The sequence below is a fragment of the Schistosoma mansoni genome, chromosome W (genome assembly GCF_000237925.1).
Source record: "Schistosoma mansoni strain Puerto Rico chromosome W, complete genome".
Classification (NCBI taxonomy): domain Eukaryota; kingdom Metazoa; phylum Platyhelminthes; class Trematoda; order Strigeidida; family Schistosomatidae; genus Schistosoma; species Schistosoma mansoni.
The window spans coordinates 54,697,779-54,718,527 of record NC_031502.1 but is presented as its reverse complement, the minus strand read 5'-3'; the positions used below and the strand labels follow the sequence as shown (position 1 = coordinate 54,718,527).

Below are 20,749 nucleotides of genomic sequence, written 5' to 3'. Positions count from 1 at the left end.
GAAAACCATTCTCACCACAAACATCTGATGAGTAAAATAACTAAAGATGTTTAAAAGAATAAATCGTAATAATAATAAGACGAAAAGAATGAACGTGAACAATTACCTCGTGAGATGGTAAAGCGAGGAAACGTATATGTGTGGAGGGGTAAAGTTAATCAAGGAAACGTGTGAAAATGACAAGATGACATGCGTATACATATGTATATATTTATATTTATATAAATCAGGCTTTCCTACAAGTCACTGTCAACAAGTGTCTTAACGTGTACGAAGTTTTTTTGGCGACGGTAATTCACTTCTTCTAGTGGAGATACCAGGAATGATAATATTTTGTATAAACTACTTCAGGTTACTTTGTCGTCATCATTGTAACAAATTCTGAAAATAGGAATAGGCAATTATAACAAAGAATATCCCCAAAGTTGACATCTACCACAAAACTACCACGGTACTACATTTTTCCCAAGCGAAATAGGTAAACTAATGAAGGAATTATACTTAGTTGGAAAAATAAACAAATACGACATATGCATGCATTATCATTTGTGAAACAACGAAGGATGAGACAGAATAATGTGACAGGAAGGGATTTTTCAAATTACTTTCTACTTAAATAAGTAAAAATAGAATTGCATACTAAAGTTAAGCCGACCTAGGTAGTGTGGATTACTGTTACTACAAAAACAAACCGATAACGCTCAACTTGAATCATAGAAAGACCCCTAAACCTTCCTGTGAAACGATGCAGTACATAACACGGAAGACTTTCATTTTACTACTATAATAATTACCACTTTAGCTTTATCGGAAAATGATAAATACGAATCAAAATTTCTATATTCGACAAAAAAATTTTTAAATGGTTGATTTAGAAACTCCAAAGACCTATATAATATCCCAATCGAGCGAAAGCATTGTGAAAACGTATTAGATAGAACAAACAATCATTACTGTCTACGGAAAATCTTAACATAGGTTAATTCAACATCACATAGAAAGCCTAAAAAAATGAGGCTTATATATATATATATATATATATATATATATATATGCAAAAAGTGAGCAGTAAGGGCTTTATTGTTTTAAGTGGGGGGAGGGGCATACATTTTGAATTTTCTGGGGAAAAACAGACAAAAAATAGCCCAGAGCATTAAAAACCAGGAAAACTCAAACAGTATAATCAATTACGTAGTTTGTAAACAAGACATGCGTATACAATGGGCGACTCAACACGCCAATCACAAGATTGCTTTACAGACATTCATTTGCTCAAAATGAGCATTCAGCTGAAAGTGTGATGAGAATGTTTAGTTCTGATGTATTATTTTAGTATTCTCATTTCGCCGTCATCATTTTCACGAATTCTGTTGATGTAGTTCACAGAAGTAGGTAAATTTTGAGACGATAGCGGATAGGACAAAGGCATCACATGAGAATACCATCAGATAAGTCGTAGGTGAACATGAAAACGCACCGCAGATATATAGGGTAAAAAAGATAACAATGAAATTGCAAAATTTCAACAACATATATATATATATGTATACAAATATATATATACGATGCACAACATAAATAAACACCTATGAAATAGGTGAAACATAAACAAACTACTAACAATACCAAATAACTACATTAAGACGTAAAAACAACTAAATCTACAAGAACCCAACCACTAAACTAAAAAATAGACAAATAATACTGAATTTACCTTCATAATTTACTTGACCATCACCATCTATATCAGCTTCACGTATCATTTCATCGACCTCGTCATCAGTTAACTTTTCGCCCAAGTTAGTCATTACATGTCTGTAGAAAATGTATAAGGGCATACGATAGGGTTAGCATTTTTGGTAGATATTCCACATATACAACAGTTTTCAGAAAACTGTTTTATTTGCGTGGTCATTGGTTGATGGACATAACGTTACACTGCTCACGTTAGGTGGTGATTTAGTCACTTGAAATTATCCAGTACTCATATTAATTTAATCCAGAAATATATTCACCTGATCATCTACAGACGCCTGTCAGAGAAAATTCCGTTTCGACTGACTATATCTTTGTTCAAATTGGGTTAGATGTGAAACCCTTGTAATCCTTAACAAGTATTGTATACTGTACTGACTTGCCTACAGCAAAAACTCATTCGCCACATCATTGTACATGACCCAGTTAATATTGTGCGGTAACGTCGCTTATGGCCGGTAACGGGGTTAAAAATGTATTCATACTTCTGCTTTGTGCAAATCTTGAGAATAAGGTTTTATCTTACAACTTATGTTCTAATTTTACTTGTCCATTATATATATATATATATATTGGACGTCAACATTTTTTACTCTATTAAACAATCCGCTACTTTGACACGGTAGTAGGGTTAAACTATGGTAATGACCCGATTGATATATATTGGCTAGAACAGTTGTTGTAAATCCTCCCATGCCAGACAGGTCGGTTGACGAATGGTAAGGCTAGATGCAGCAACTTAATGATTGTAATGGGATTCGCCGGTAGTAAGCCGCCTCCCACAAACAACCAGTATCTGTGGCAATGTTGGTTTTTTACAATTGAAGTTAGAGAATGTTGACCTTAAAGGTAACGCACCTTACCTAGTTACATGGATTTCTATCTCCGGTAGTAAGGCCTTCGGTGAATGGAGCTAACAGGTAGAGATCTTGCAAAAATGCCGCGTGATTAGCATCAAGTAGTTATTCGGGGGACCCTGTGGCCATGCTTAGTTCACGAGAAGTATGTAATCTGTTTTCCTTTCTAGACACCTTAGGAAATATTATTTCATGGTATGATTAGCCGGAAAGTAACATTTACATCTTTAAAAGCACCGTATGAACTGAAACTATTACCGTGTAGATGCTGTGCTGCAACTTAGGATTTGAGTTCTATTCTCTTCACTAGTATTTCTAACTGGAAAATGTTACAAGACCTATTGTGGAGTGGCATTGAAGACTAGTTGATGTGTAAAACTTTGAGTAAATTCGGATCATTCTGCCTCCAATACCTTCGACGAAAGGAACTAGAATTTGAAACTCCTCTTGTGGATAATTTCATCCAGTACATCTTACCACTATGATGCTGTCAATGTTCTAAATAGTAACAGCTAAACAACTTTGATGGTCTACAGGTAACCGCATAGAAACAAGAGCCTAATAGTTTATTAAAGGATATAAGACTGGAGGGTTGATAAATAGGTTTGTACTACCAGTAGCAAGTTGAAAAAACCAAATAAACACCGCTTCGAACGTAGAAACGCTATCAACAAAATGGACAAGGTTTGTGGGCTGAGCTTGACGGATTATATGGAGATTACAACTACATTTTTAAAAAATTACTCAAAGTATTTCATCATGACTAAGAAGATCGGAAACCAGTCCTTGTCATAAGATTAGTAGCAAAGACCCTTATTTTCTTCCTGGAAAGCAGAAATGACAAACTTATTTTGTGCCACAAACTTATGTAATCGCTTCCAGTAACACTGAAATGCGATGATAACTAGAACAAAATATATCGAAAACAACAGGCTATTGACGTTACGATTGCTAATGTAATTGGGAATCATAATTTAAAACCACAGTTTGGTTCTAAAGCGACATAGTGACTGACAAATACGTTGTTAGAACCTTATCTAGACACTCTCATGCCACTGTAAAATCATAAAAACATGTCAGCTAGTGTCAACTTAGTATATGACGCATATAGCTACAAAGTCAATGTTTACATTGTTAGCAAGAAAAACATCAAGAGGAATACTACTTTAAATAGATCGGGAGACGGATTGAAAGAGTAACTGCACAAACTTGACTGTAAAATCAATCCCGCTTTTAAATGGCCTCCATTACCCGACACGAACTAGAACACATAACATGGAATACTATCACGACGCTAGGAATTTCGCCCTCAGTTAAGCCCAGCTCTAGGTGCAGTCTAAACTGGAGTAGACAAATGGGGAATCGAGTGGCATAATTAGAGACTTCAGAATAATTTTAACCCGTGTGAATTTACGCCTCTTGGTCTGAATTGACAGTGATGACTCTAAACAAAACTACAAGCTGTGAAGCCCTACTGACTTTTAAATTAACCAAGAACAATATTCGGGAAATATGATAAACTCGTTACATTTCTTTGCATTCTCTTCAGCCGCAAACGACTTAATATGAGTGAGTTGACCTCGTATCCATTTTCATCTTTACTTAACTTTTGAAAGTATGGTTAAAGCAGTAGAATCATCCATACATTTCAGGTTCACTACCATAATTAGTTAAAAGAAAGACCCCACCTTTACAACACTAACTTCGGCGGGACTAAAATTTATGGACGAACTGGTCAGATCCTAGATCTTGAATTATGACGCGAAATCCATCCGCTCACTTGGCTGAATACCATTTTGCATTATAGCTGATGTCAGTTCGTGATGGAAACATTAAACCTAATTCCTAACCCTAACGTTTAACTTTAAATCTCAATCCTAATCTTTTACACTAACATAAATTCCACACAACCGCAGTAAGGCGGAAATCTCAAGGTCACTCTAGCATTGTTCAAAGGTCGTCCATAAATTAGCCTCACCTAGGAACCATGAAGAGCATGTTTAGTATACGGGAGAGCGCATATACAACGGTTGTTCTGTGCTTGACAATCACGAATTTCCATGGAACTGAGATAGACTAAAAGAAGTTTAATGTAGCAATGTGCAAAGTTATCAGAAAAACGTAGATTTCCTTGTGTCTAACGCGATTCGTCTTTAGATTTACATATTATAAAAATAATATGCGCCCGCAATGAAGTTTTAATAGTTGCAAACTAACCGGAGTTCAGCAGCAGATATGAATCCATTTCCATCTTTATCAAAAACGCGGAATGCCTCTCTAATCTCTTCTTCACTGTCTGTATCCTTCATCTTCCTGGCCATCATTGTTAAGAACTCAGGGAAGTCGATTGTACCATTACCTTAAATTGCTCGTGACTCAACTAATGTGGTCTTACCATCAGCATCTACTTCATTGATCATATCCTGTAGTTCAGCCTCTGTAGGATTCTGCCCCAAGGAGCGCATGACTGTACCTAATTCTTTAGTGGTGATTGTACCATCACCATCTTTATCAAACAAGGAAAAGGCTTCTTTAAACTCAGCAATCTGTTCCTCTGTTAATTGGTCGGCCTGTTGTGGACGTTATGTAAAATAAACGCAGGAACCTACCATTCTCGAGGATATAAGTGCACAACCTTGAACCAAGCAAGCACGATAACCCGTAACAGGACCGTTTGCGATTGACTAAGAATTTAAACACAAGGCAAGACTCAATAGCTTTTGAAATCAATGAAGCCTATGGTAAATAAGCAAACCAACTTTCATTCTTATTTGAATAAAAAATTAGCTGTACACTAACCAATCTTACTGTGCCGCGTAATATGAAATATGGAGTCATTTACCGTTCATGTGATTTTCGAAGTCGTTTATGAACTACTTTTATTTCTGAACGCAAAAGTAGTTGCAGCCCTAAATGTTTGTTCAACACTGACCATTAAGGTTGGCTGGTTACTGTTTCCTTAATTTCACATAAATATTTTTCTTGATTCTTTTATTCTTTACTGCTACAAACTTCTTAGAACTATGTTCAGTATCATCTACTGATGACGTCAGCTATGTTTATGTTTCAGGAACTATATCCTGTCTGTGACAATTTTCATAATCATAAATGAAAGACCAAATCGTTTTCCTCTCTTTTAACTTAATATGTGTAATCACGTCCATGTTAAATAACGTGGAGCTGCTTGAGAAACTAAACTTATTTCCTCTGTCTTAATTCAAAATAAGCGGTGGTCGGTTTTTCATTTATAGCAGTAAACAAATCCCCGGAAATCAATAGTTCTGTATGTCTTCGACATTGATGCTGACCTCATTAGCTCTACTGAACACGTCTAGTTGTGGGCGCTCTGACGCGCATCCGCATCCGATCACGAGAGGGTAAGCCATGTTATTCATTCCTTCAACTGCTAGCCAGCTTAGATAAAGCGCTTCTCAACATATCGATAACTTTTCAAATTTAACTTCGAATCCCTTCATTTCTGACTTCTGATTTAACTGGGTTGCTATACTTCGATTATAAAGATGTTACGGGTAAAGACGTTGTCTAACTCCGAATACCTGTGTCATCTTCACATGTTTAGAATATTAAGAAATGATCTTGGAAATGCAATGCCCTCTCTTTCGCTTTTTACCAGACCATGAGGTCGAAGAGTATATGAGGCAAGTTCAAAATCCACTAGCAAATAAAATCCTGAAGACAATCCTGGGACCTGTTACCAAGATGTGGTCTCCACAACTTTAGGTGACGTATTCAAGGAAAGATCAGACACACAAGTGGGGACAATCGAATGTATTTGTACACAAAATTACAGAACATCTTAGTAAAATCTGAGAACCACACAGTAAATTTGTCATTTACAAAATGTGAATTAATTGTCTCAAACTTGACTGTTCTTTCTGCAAAATGTCAATCAGTCGTCTCGACTTCGTTGTTCTTTCGTTCCCACATCAATAATCCTCGTTCTCTTCCCTCCGATCTCCTTAGCCTTCTGCCTCCAGACATTTCACTTTCGACTGATATTGCAGACTACTTATATCTGTCGAAATCATTAGCGCACACCACACTAGGAGGGACGGGAATGGGTTGTAGGCATTCTGTTACAAGTCTAAATCTTAACCCATCGTTTGTTTAAAGCAATTGTGAATAGAAACTGTTAATTGGTTGATCAATACTAACGTTACAACCGGTCATCAAGCGTTCTGCCAACGCCATACTTTAGACGCACAGAAGCCCTTCACTCTGCTCGATAACCATTGCATTTTCGATATCACGTTCCGCTACACACTACTCACAACCAACCTTGTGAGTGGCGTCCACTACAATATGTTCGCTGTCAAGGATAGTATCGTTGAGGACTGATGCCCTTACGGGCTCACGACTAAAGGTGTCACAGATATTTAGGGTTTGACGATGCCTTTGTCCGTAACATCTATATGATGGTAACAACACAAACCCAATCAAACCGGAGTTCAGGACTGAAGGAGATTTAAGATAGGTTGGGTAAGATGCTGGTAAGTTGAGAGGCATTTAACCTAAACTGGCTAGTATTTGCCAAGTATGTGTAGCACGGCTATCCTCTCGTGGTCTGGCTCACATGCACGACCAAGAGCCTTCAGCTATTGTGCACAGTAAAATTAATGAGACCGACACCGATGTCGACGACTTACAGAATTATTCGTGTTGGCGATTTATTTATCTTTAAGGTGCTTAAAGATCATGAAATTGACTAATCCAGTGATGTCGCGAAGTATTTTACTAAGTGTTTCATCTTCGTTTAACTTGAAAATGCCTTTTGGCAGTTGCCATATTGGGTAAATTGGTTGCTTTTTTCGGTACTGCTGTAATCTAACCCGAATTATCTCTTCGAATAACTTAACTAATATGCTGGTTAGACTGACAGATCGGTCATTATACACGATCTGTCTCTTTCCGTATCAAAATACAGGACTAACTATAGCATCTTTCCGAACCTTGGGGAGGTGAGTGTGGGAAAGGGACATGTTGAACAGCATAGTGAGTAGTCCAGAAATAGTGTCTGTGAGAGATGACAGCAATCGTGGATGTGACCCACCAGAGCCCGGTATCTTACCAGGTCTAAGATTAATGATCAACTGAAGAACTGTTTCCTCAGTCACATGTGCAGGTCCTATAGCTGGTCTATCAATGGTGTGATTATGACAAGTATTGTTAACAATACCCGTAGAGTAGACATCACTGAAACAGTTCGATAAGGTCTCAGCTTCGGCCACGTCTGATTCAGCTAGTATATCTGAATTTCCGTGCAACAATAATAGAAGAACATCATCACCACGACTTGTTCTACATTTAATGTGCGGAAACAATCGTTTAGGACAGATACGGCCATCACATGCCAAATATTTTTCGTATGTGGTGCAACATATACCTATGATCCTTTTACTTATATTTCAGATTTTTCGGTATTCCCACCCATTCATCCGTTGCCCGTTAATAAGAATAAGTCCCAGAAGTGTTTCCTACACTTAAGCAGATTTCAGGTTTCTTTGTTAATCTATGAAGGGTAATGTGATAGCATACATGTTGACCATGGGATGTACAGTTATGTCATAAATTCGATTGTGGCTTTAAACTGATCTCATTTGTCTTCAATCGGTCGAACTGCATTGGCCGACCAGTCTGTTGAAATAGCACAGTCTCTGATTGCCGGAATGTTAGCTTGCCAGGTATTGGGGCAGGGGGGCAAATACATACTGTATAACGTGTCCGAAACCCAAAGTAATGTGCAACGTGATCGCTATTTAATTACAGGTTCCTCACCCCACACCCTATGTACATTCCCCAGAATCACAATTGTAATTACTCTCAGAATGAGAACTTCCCAGTATCAACCCATCACATGAAGACGGCCTCCATATATAACAACAGTCGTAACCACTTCCAGTTACGAGCATTAGACCCCCCTCATGCTCGCACTGGCGCAAATAGTTATAACAGAGGCTACGAGCTTAACCATCAAAACTGTCTTGCAAATAACAGTACACTTTACAGTCAACATGTAACAGATTTTTTTGGAATAAGGCCCCTAGTTGCACCCCTGTTGAAGCATATAGCCCTAGTCATTTCAAACCAAGTGCGGAACATAAACTCGCTTCCCCCGTACAGTTCGCATCAGAAAGTACTCCCACCCTTTCCTCCTGGATAAACTCTCCAAGCAACTTCACTAGCTCATTTGATACATGCCCCAGTAACTCTAGCTATCAAAATACAGAGCTATTGAAAAACGCTCAATCCATTACTTCAAACATAGATCACTCACGCGAGGATCATGACATCTTTAATCGAGATACTCTCACTCACTTTAGCTTAGTAGGCCACTTGTTTAATATGTGTCTTATCAACGCTAGGTCGATCTGCAATAAAAAGACCGATTTAGCTCTGTTTGCTTCCATATATCAGCCATCACTTATAATGATATCTGAAGCTTGGACTAACAGTAATATTTCCGATCTAAGTATATCTCTTGATAACTACCTCCTATATAGAAGCGATAGATTGAAAGGACAAGGCGGAGGGTGCCTTATTTATGCTCACTCTAGCTTAAACTCACTACTATGCGATATACCTGAACTAAACAAACTGAAGGACTCGGTGTGGATTGTTTTAAAGCCATCAAATTCCATTACCTTACTGTTCGGCTGTATCTACCAGCAACCTAACTTGGCAATAGGTGAAATAGCAGTATTATCAGAGGTATTCACACTAGCATCATCCCTTCCATTCACAGGCAAGCTCATTTGTGGTGACTTCAACATGCCTGAAATTTCTTGGTTTCCAGTCAAAGCTCCGAAACGTTATGAATCATTTATTGAATGTCTAGAACTAGGACAGTGGACTCAATATGTTAGTAGCCCTACCAGACATCAAAATATCTTGGACTTAGTCTTTACCAGTGGCCTCACCCCCAATACTGTGTATATTGGAAAAACGTTCCCAGGTAGTGATCATAACACTGTCGTATGTAGCCTTAATATAAAAAACACAAACGGTAGACGTAAAAATGTAACCCTTCGTAGAAACTATCGCAAGGTAGATTGGAATAATTTTCACAATTACCTAAGAAGCACTGACTGGGGAACATTCTTTACTGCAAACAATACCGACACACTAACCAATATATTTTATCACAACATCGAAAGTATCATGAACAAAATCGCACCTTTAGAGTACTGGAGACCTAAGTTTTCTAAAGATCTGTATATACCGGTCGGTACACGAAGACGTCTGCAGAGACATTGTACTCGCTTCCACAACTCTAATGACTTCTCCTCTTTAGTAACGATGACAGAAATACTTGTCCAGACAGACGCAATAAGTACGCAAAAAGCAATCGAACAGGAAAAACGTGCTGTCGAACTTAGTAATAACTCCTCAGCACTCACCACACTCTTTCAAAATAAACTTAAACGTTCTAAGTCGAGAGGAAACATATTTATTAAAGACAAACAAGTATACGAAGATCCTAAACTTGTTACGGAACTATTTAATGAACACTTTTGTTCCTCATTAACTGATGAAAAACCACTTAATGATTCAGAACTTATCACAGCATCTGCCTGTGAGATTACTAACGTAGACTTCAATGTACAGAATATCTCTAAGGCAATTAGTACACTGAAACACTCCTACACTGATGGACCAGATGGTATTCCGGCTAGCATGCTAGAACGTGGAGTTAGTCCAACATGTAATTACTAATAATCTCATCTCGGTCTCCCAACATGGATTTCTTAGGTCCAGATCATGTGATACATGCCTAGTGGACTACATGAATGATATAACTCTGAAACAAGACAATGGACTCCTTGTATCAGTCATATTTTTAGACTTTAAGAAAGCTTTTGATAAGGTTCCACACAAACGGCTACTAGCCAAACTACGGTCCTTCGGAATCAACAACCCACTCTATTCATGGTTTGTTTCATTCTTAAAGGGACGTAAACAAATGGTAAAGTACAATGACTGTCTCTCATTACCTAGACCAATAACTAGTGGCGTCATCCAGGGAAGTGTATTAGGCCCACTTTTGTTTCTCATGTATATAAACGATATATGTAACATCATAAAATCTGGGAAACCATACTTATATGCTGATGATCTCAAAATAGTATACAGCTATAAGCCTGAGGTTCTAAGTGAAAGTGTACCCCTGATTCGAGATGATCTCAATAACCAAACTATCTGGAGCGAAAAGTGGCAATTACCATTTAACCTCCACAAATTCGGGATCATGCACTTTGGAAAGCACCCCTATGAACCCCAACTTTACTTAACAAAAGTAAAGTCCAGACACTTAATTCAGTACACGATCTAGGAATAAATTACACAGGAAGCCTAAACTTTAAAGCACACGCCTCCTTTATTATTTCTAAAGCCAGACGTCTAATTGGCTTCATAACAAAAAATTTCTTCACGACAGATGCCAAGCTTACCCTCTACAAAATATGTGTACGACCTTCCTTAGAATACTGCTCTTTTATCTTCTCTAATATGAATACCACTGACAAAATAAGAGTAGAAGATGTTCAAAGACGTTTTACACGCCAACTGCTAGGAAGTGACACCACTCTTGATTACACAAGTAGATGTAAGCACCTCTCTTTAGAACCTTTATGGCACCGTAGGTTAAGGAACAATCTGATATTTCTCTACAAAGCAATAAATGGACTGTCATTCCTAACCTCCTGTTCAACTATGATCAATGACCCAGCCTATAGACTAAGAAACAATGCATATACACTATTTACCGAAAAACACCAAAAACAAATGCGTTGTAGGTTTTTTACAGTTCGGTATAGTTTATTGTGGAACAGGTTGCCAATACCTATCCGTAACTGTGACACCTTTACCAAATTTAAAAGGCTAATAACCCTGTTACTAAACTCTAAAGAACTTCACCAACTATTCCTTGAACTCCCGCCTACCAATGAGGCACTTTATTATGGACCGCCCAATATCTAGACGGAACAAGAATATAACGAACTCCATTGTCGTTAGTATGAATATAGCCAAACTAAAGAAAACATGCTTTATCCTTCCCCACTATTTATTGATTATTAACTATGGCCTTCCGCTCCTAACCCTCATTTTCAGTTTCCGAATCTCTCTAATGGATAAATCCAAATTATTCTTCCTAAGTGTCATGTCCTTTTATTTTTCTTATTACAAGTAGACAGATAACTCACTAATCTTATGGATGTTGACCAACTAAGGCCGATCAAAAGAAGCTCATACGTCCTAAATTCTTGTGAGTTGTTCAATGCTTTATTTTTTTCTTACCCTGAAAATTTTACAATATTTACTATCATATCCTCTGGTATGCTATTAGCCCTTACCATCTCTTAACCACATATAATCTGACTTGTCTCTTCTAACCTTTACCATTAGTTATATTCATAGTAGTACGATATATTAAATGGATATCTAACCCATAATACAAATGCTATTACCATCTGATTTGCTTGTAACATGGAACTTGTAGAGACAGTGTATTCCAAATATGGTCCTTGATAAAAGCAATATTCATACCGACCACAAACGTAAGAGAGCCTAACATCATAAAAGGAGGGAGGGTGGCGTTATTGACCAGCAAACATGATGGTGGGGAGATAACTTCAATCCACCCGTGTCTGTGGGGCAGAACATATTAAATTACGGCTCCTTATGTCAAGTGGGATGTCACGAACCAACGGTATTGATGCGAAATTATTCATGCAAAATACCACTTTAAATCATGTTTAAAAAAAAGCTGAATTGGTTCCACTTCCTACCAAGTAATCCTAATACAAGCAAACTAGACAATTGGCTAAAAGCGAAGCCCACTCTATACCCTATAAAATCTGAAAACAATAAAAAGAGAGTTTGAACAGCTTCTAATGTAAAGAGAGACAGTCATTTGTATCGGAATGCTGTTTTCAGCACTTTATTTTATAATTACACAATTCCATACTTCCTTCTGAACTACCTTCATTTATACAGTTCCTTACCCACTCATACCTTGCCCACACTTATTTTTCTTTAACACATTAGTATGTTCTTACCTAATAAATACTTCAGTAACAGACAAATAGACTAAATGGCTATACCTTAACTATTCCTCCATGAATATTGTGTGCTCTGCTTTTCGTCCTTCCTTTTTCTTACACCTTTTTCAGCCTCCTGCAGATACTCCACCGAAAACAGATATGGCACGGGTGACTTCGTCCTACACCGTTATTAATGCTTCCGATATTCTGGAGGGATATAAGTTCGAAACTTCTAAAAGCCCCCAACTTCGCATGTATCTATTCTCGACCATCAGTTGTATGTTGCAACGCTACCTCCATAAAGTGCGCCAAGTGTGATACTGATATTGACATGTTTCTTATGAAATCCATTTACATTCATATCTTATGAAATATCAACCCAGCTGAGTAATTTTCAACAGTGAAAATTGTAACTTCTTTAACAATTTGATCTTGCCTGTAAACCGGCATGCCTCATGTAACAATCTGTTATTTGAGAATTTATTATTATTATTATTATTATTATTAAACCAGTTGTCCCCCAGTTGTTTGGAGAATACCACCTATGTAAAACGATTCTTTTCGGTGAGACTCTTAGACATCCCACTCTAGTGATGAATTTGCCTAGTGCCGATGTTTACCCAGAGACCCTGATATCAGACGAGGAGGAAACTGGAAGTACAACCGCTAGGGATGCCAGATTCCTTTTTATCCCATTGTCAACATCACAGAAAAGAGAACTCCCATCCAAACTATTGTTACTCGTGATAGTAGTAAGCCACTCATTTTAATGACAAATAAGTTGCCACCCATTGAAGATAAGCTTGATCTAAACTCTGTTGATGGGTAAGTGCTACTGTACAAAATACAGAGTGCAAAACTCTAAATAATAATATATTCCTGCAAGGGCAGGTGCACGCCACTTTAACAGGCATGACCTACAAGTTACAACAAATACTGGTCCACAGTATGCATCCCAAGCAGGGTTGTTTAGTAAATATAATCTATAAAAGTTAACAGCAGTTCATTCGTTCAGATATACTGTGTATTCTTCAAAATATTATCAAAAGGGGCATCACGTCCACGTTACACACCAGATCCAATCTCGGCGAAAATTGTGTTAGGATTTTGGTCGTACTAAGTATTTATGTAATGCAACTTTTTAAGTTTGTAGTTGTTATAAAGTAGACTTGTGGAGCGCCTGTTGCGAACTATGACCTTAGGAAAGCGCCTACGTCGAGTTTGTTCCAGATGTCGGGAGTTCCTCAACTTCGCCCTCAGAGCAAGATTCTGAAGAGAAAAAAGAAAAAGAAGAGAAAAAAGGAAGCCAAGGAACAGCAAGGCATTTGGGTATGAACGATAAACAATGCTTAACATTTAGTAGTGGAACAGACGGAGGTATGATAAATCGTTAGGTTAAATTGATACTAGCTCATGTTGCTAGAGTGAAACGTGATCAAATGCTCCATATGAGAGAATGCAGTAATAACGAACAATAAGTTGTGATATTTATCAAGGTGGAGTAGGTTCGAATGAAGGAAGGGAAGTCAGTGTTGGAATGAGGAAGACTGTTTATTAAAACAGAGAGTGCATATAGAGAGTAGAGTGTTAAGGAAAATAACAACCATATCCTTTATAGTCTGTTTCTTTTTTCATGGTCCGATGCCTGCCACGCAGTTTTCATGCAAAAGTCCGAGTTAGCATGTTATAGGTTGTCTTAGTAGAATAGTTAATCCAGCATAGAAATTAGAAACATGAGTCTGAGTGGTGAGTGTAGGAGAACAACCTCAATATCACAGATTGATTGACTTGTTCTCATCCATAAAGAGCCTGATACAAACAAAATGCTCTGCCCCAAAAACACGGGTGGATTGAAGTCATCGCCCTCACCATCAATGCTTGCTAGTCAGTAACTCCACCCTTCCTCCTTTTGTGGTGTTAGGCTCATTTAAGTTTATTTTCTGGATATATATCTTACTTCACACAATGCCCTGTGTTTCACATCCTGTTGCAAAACACTATTTCTATAAGTACCATTTTACAAGCTTATTAGACAGTTACAAATTATGGACTGTGGGTAAGGCTTCGATTTAATGCTTCAATTGACTATAGTTTGAATTATAGGTTGTCAATCCGAGTATAGGTATTAAGAAGGGTATAATATAGGATAGTTGCTTACTAAAGTAGGCGGAAAAGTGCAGATATACATTAGTTACAGATAAGGTAAGATAACGAGTGGTGAAATAATATTGATGGCAAGGCAATATAGTGTACAGAAGAGTAAAGTCAGGTAGTGTGGACGAATGGATCGATCCGAAAGTGAAAGCAAAAAGGACAATTGAAGGGAAGCTTCTGGCAGAAGTGGTAATCGAACAATAAAAATATAGGTATCATCACCAAGGTTTGACTTGACAATTTCGAATAAATTGAGCCTTGGATAGATCGTTATGAATAAATAGTATATTTCTAACATCCCGAAGAGTAGAAAGATTAGATTTTCTGACGTTTCGTGTTGTTCCGATGTACTATTTAAACTTGGATTGATTTTGGTTTGGTTATTTATTCTCTGAAGAAGTGGGTCTACAGTGAGTCATGAAACGTCAGAAAATCTAATTTTTCTACTCACTCGGATTATACAAATACATTATTTAATAACAACAACATAGTTGAAAGCCTTGAACATGACTCTTACTATCCCATCACAAATGACTAGACCTTGCTGGTCACGAACACAGGCTTTTCTGTTCCTCACACTTACCTTCTCCTCTCTCTTTTACCGGCACCCTCGTGGTATACCACCGAAAACCTGTGGGGAACATATGACCTCGTCATGTATCGCCACTAATTCTTCCCAAATTTACTTGGGATCCCTATCAAGGAGCCCGAAGTAATTTGTTAAATGTGACATTTTTGACTGACTAGTTATGTATTTTCCTCATTACCCCTTGCTAAAAATGACTCTACACTTTACTTGCATTTATCAACTGCCAGTTACCAGTAGCAACACAAACTCCACAAAGCGCGTCAACTCATATTGAGCATTAGAGTCTTACTATTATTATTCCAATGTATAAAATGAATCACTTCTTTGTATAAAAAATGTGCCTTATAACATATCAATATAATTGAGTAACTTGTTGAAGTAAATCCAGTAGCACTTGTAAAATTTGAACTTACTTGTAAACTGGCATGCCTCATGTAATATATTGTTATTTGAGGATATAAAATTATTACTAAACAGGTCAAATCGTTTCCTACTAAAAGGCATGCACACAATCTGGATTTAGTTGAATCTGCCATCAGAAATGTACTGCCAGAAGAGGTTCCAGGAGTACATATCACTAAAGTAGTAAGACTCAGTAAGTGGTTCGGAGTCGAGACCCAACACCAAGAAGGATCTTAAGTCATATCTGTTTTTAGATTGTGGCCGAATGTTGTCTCACTGGTGAAGGTTCTAGCGTGCCGCATGTCAACTGGATAGAGCCTACAGCTTCAGGTGGATGTTTCCATAGCAACCTGCTATCAACTATTATTCGGTGTGTACATTTGCAATGTATCTCAAAACCGACACACATTGAATTGCGACATGTAGCGTCAATGCTGGACTTTGTCATAACATACCACTGTGGCAATGTCACCGACACTCGGCACCTCCCACTAGCAAATAATAATAATAATAATAATAAATTCTCAAATAACAGATTGTTACATGAGGCATGCCGGTTTACAGGCAAGATCAAATTGTTAAAGAAGTTACAATTTTCACTGTTGAAAATTACTCAGCTGGGTTGATATTTCATAAGATATGAATGTAAATGGATTTCATAAGAAACATGTCAATATCAGTATCACACTTGGCGCACTTTATGGAGGTAGCGTTGCAACATACAACTGATGGTCGAGAATAGATACATGCGAAGTTGGGGGCTTTTAGAAGTTTCGAACTTATATCCCTCCAGAATATCGGAAGCATTAATAACGGTGTAGGACGAAGTCACCCGTGCCATATCTGTTTTCGGTGGAGTATCTGCAGGAGGCTGAAAAAGGTGTAAGAAAAAGGAAGGACGAAAAGCAGAGCACACAATATTCATGGAGGAATAGTTAAGGTATAGCCATTTAGTCTATTTGTCTGTTACTGAAGTATTTATTAGGTAAGAACATACTAATGTGTTAAAGAAAAATAAGTGTGGGCAAGGTATGAGTGGGTAAGGAACTGTATAAATGAAGGTAGTTCAGAAGGAAGTATGGAATTGTGTAATTATAAAATAAAGTGCTGAAAACAGCATTCCGATACAAATGACTGTCTCTCTTTACATTAGAAGCTGTTCAAACTCTCTTTTTATTGTTTTCAGATTTTATAGGGTATAGAGTGGGCTTCGCTTTTAGCCAATTGTCTAGTTTGCTTGTATTAGGATTACTTGGTAGGAAGTGGAACCAATTCAGCTTTTTTTTAAACATGATTTAAAGTGGTATTTTGCATGAATAATTTCGCATCAATACCGTTGGTTCGTGACATCCCACTTGACATAAGGAGCCGTAATTTAATATGTTCTGCCCCACAGACACGGGTGGATTGAAGTTATCTCCCCACCATCATGTTTGCTGGTCAATAACGCCACCCTCCCTCCTTTTATGATGTTAGGCTCTCTTACGTTTGTGGTCGGTATGAATATTGCTTTTATCAAGGACCATATTTGGAATACACTGTCTCTACAAGTTCCATGTTACAAGCAAATCAGATGGTAATAGCATTTGTATTATGGGTTAGATATCCATTTAATATATCGTACTACTATGAATATAACTAATGGTAAAGGTTAGAAGAGACAAGTCAGATTATATGTGGTTAAGAGATGGTAAGGGCTAATAGCATACCAGAGGATATGATAGTAAATATTGTAAAATTTTCAGGGTAAGAAAAAAATAAAGCATTGAACAACTCACAAGAATTTAGGACGTATGAGCTTCTTTTGATCGGCCTTAGTTGGTCAACATCCATAAGATTAGTGAGTTATCTGTCTACTTGTAATAAGAAAAATAAAAGGACATGACACTTAGGAAGAATAATTTGGATTTATCTATTAGAGAGATTCGGAAACTGAAAATGAGGGTTAGGAGCGGAAGGCCATGGTTAAAAATCAATAAATGGTGGGGAAGGATAAAGCATGTTTTCTTTAGTTTGGCTATATTCATACTAACGACAATGGAGTTCGTTATATTCTTGTTCCGTCTAGATATTGGGCGGTCCATAATAAAGTGCCTCATTGGTAGGCGGGAGTTCAAGGAGTAGTTGAAGTTCTTTAGAGTTTAGTAACAGGGTTATTAGCCTTTTAAATTTGGTGAAGGTGTCACAGTTACGGATAGGTATTGGCAACCTGTTCCACAATAAACTATACCGAACTGTAAAAACTTACAACGCATTTGTTTTTGGTGTTTTTCGGTAAATAGTGTATATGCATTGTTTCTTAGTCTATAGGCTGGGTCATTGATCATAGTTGAACAGGAGGTTAGGAATGACAGTCCATTTATTGCTTTGTAGAGAAATATCAGATTGTTCCTTAACCTACGGTGCCATAAAGGTTCTAAAGAGAGGTGCTTACATCTGCTTGTGTAATCAAGAGTGGTGTCACTCCCTAGCAGTTGGCGTGTAAAACGTCTTTGAACATCTACTCTTATTTTGTCAGTGGTATTCATATTAGAGAAGATAAAAGAGCAGTATTCTAAGGAAGGTCGTACACATATTTTGTAGAGGGTAAGCTTGGCATCTGTCGTGAAGAAATTTTTTGTTATGAAGCCAATTAGACGTCTGGCTTTAGAAATAATAAAGGAGGCGTGTGCTTTAAAGTTTAGGCTTCCTGTGTAATTTATTCCTAGATCGTGTACTGAATTAAGTGTCTGGACTTTACTTTTGTTTAAGTAAAGTTGGGGTTCATAGGGGTGCTTTCCAAAGTGCATGATCCCGAATTTGTGGAGGTTAAATGGTAATTGCCACTTTTCGCTCCAGATAGTTTGGTTATTGAGATCATCTCGAATCAGGGGTACACTTTCACTTAGAACCTCAGGCTTATAGCTGTATACTATTTTGAGATCATCAGCATATAAGTATGGTTTCCCAGATTTTATGATGTTACATATATCGTTTATATACATGAGAAACAAAAGTGGGCCTAATACACTTCCCTGGATGACGCCACTAGTTATTGGTCTAGGTAATGAGAGACAGTCATTGTACTTTACCATTTGTTTACGTCCCTTTAAGAATGAAACAAACCATGAATAGAGTGGGTTGTTGATTCCGAAGGACCGTAGTTTGGCTAGTAGCCGTTTGTGTGGAACCTTATCAAAAGCTTTCTTAAAGTCTAAAAATATGACTGATACAAGGAGTCCATTGTCTTGTTTCAGAGTTATATCATTCATGTAGTCCACTAGGCATGTATCACATGATCTGGACCTAAGAAATCCATGTTGGGAGACCGAGATGAGATTATTAGTAATTACATGTTGGACTAACTCCACGTTCTAGCATGCTAGCCGGAATACCATCTGGTCCATCAGTGTAGGAGTGTTTCAGTGTACTAATTGCCTTAGAGATATTCTGTACATTGAAGTCTACGTTAGTAATCTCACACGCAGATGCTGTGATAAGTTCTGAATCATGTAGTGGTTTTTCATCAGTATGAGACAAAGTGTTCATTAATAGTCCGTACAGTTAGGGATCTCGTATACTGTTTGTCTTAATAATATGTTCCTCTCGACTAGACGTTTAAGTTTATTTGAAAGAGTGTGGTGAGTGCTGAGGAGTTATTACTAAGTTCGACAGCACGTTTTTCCTGTTCGATTGCTTTTTGCGTACTTATTGCGTCTGTCTGGACAAGTATTTCTGTCATCGTTACTAAAGAGGAGAAGTCATTAGAGTTGTGGAAGCGAGTACAATGTCTCTGCAGACGTCTTCGTGTACCGACCGGTATATACAGATCTTTAGAAAACTTAGGTCTCCAGTACTCTAAAGGTGCGATTTTGTTCATGATACTTTCGATGTTGTGATAAAATATATTGGTTAGTGTGTCGGTATTGTTTGCAGTAAAGAATGTTCCCCAGTCAGTGCTTCTTAGGTAATTGTGAAAATTATTCCAATCTACCTTGCGATAGTTTCTACGAAGGGTTACATTTTTACGTCTACCGTTTGTGTTTTTTATATTAAGGCTACATACGACAGTGTTATGATCACTACCTGGGAACGTTTTTCCAATATACACAGTATTGGGGGTGAGGCCACTGGTAAAGACTAAGTCCAAGATATTTTGATGTCTGGTAGGGCTACTAACATATTGAGTCCACTGTCCTAGTTCTAGACATTCAATAAATGATTCATAACGTTTCGGAGCTTTGACTGGAAACCAAGAAATTTCAGGCATGTTGAAGTCACCACAAATGAGCTTGCCTGTGAATGGAAGGGATGATGCTAGTGTGAATACCTCTGATAATACTGCTATTTCACCTATTGCCAAGTTAGGTTGCTGGTAGATACAGCCGAACAGTAAGGTAATGGAATTTGATGGCTTTAAAACAATCCACACCGAGTCCTTCAGTTTGTTTAGTTCAGGTATATCGCATAGTAGTGAGTTTAAGCTAGAGTGAGCATAAATAAGGCACCCTCCGCCTTGTCCTTTCAATCTATCGCTTCTATATAGGAGGTAGTTATCAAGAGATATACTTAGATCGGAAATATTACTGTTAGTCCAAGCTTCAGATATCATTATAAGTGATGGTTGATATATGGAAGCAAACAGAGCTAAATCAGTCTTTTTATTGCAGATCGACCTAGCGTTGATAAGACACATATTAAACAAGTGGCCTACTAAGTTAAAGTGAGTGAGAGTATCTCGATTAAAGATGTCATGATCCTCGCGTGAGTGATGTATGTTTGAAGTAATGGATTGAGCGTTTTTCAATAGCTCTGTATTTTGATAGCTAGAGTTACTGGGGCATGTATCAAATGAGCTAGTGAAGTTGCTTGGGGAGTTTATCCAGGAGGAAAGGGTGGGAGTACTTTCTGATGCGAACTGTACGGGGGAAGCGAGTTTATGTTCCGCACTT

At 37.7% G+C, this 20,749-nt stretch overlaps 1 protein-coding gene across 2 annotated transcripts; it reads right to left on the bottom strand.

Moving 5' to 3' along the window:
- Nucleotides 1-823: 823 nt before the first annotated feature.
- Nucleotides 824-5,450, bottom strand: Smp_026560.1 (putative calmodulin; the record flags this gene model as incomplete). 2 transcript variants are annotated; one of them, XM_018790190.1, is made up of 6 exons in its annotated part: nucleotides 824-1,367; nucleotides 1,715-1,815; nucleotides 4,830-4,971; nucleotides 5,008-5,182; nucleotides 5,222-5,296; nucleotides 5,421-5,450. In XM_018790190.1, 6 exons carry the CDS (start codon nucleotides 5,448-5,450, stop codon nucleotides 1,339-1,341), a joined length of 552 nt encoding a protein of 183 aa, XP_018655557.1. In that variant the 3' UTR covers nucleotides 824-1,338. The 2 variants fall into 2 exon arrangements, with proteins under 2 accessions (XP_018655557.1, XP_018655558.1); XM_018790189.1 differs by lacking the exon at nucleotides 1,715-1,815.
- Nucleotides 5,451-20,749: the final 15,299 nt, after the last annotated feature.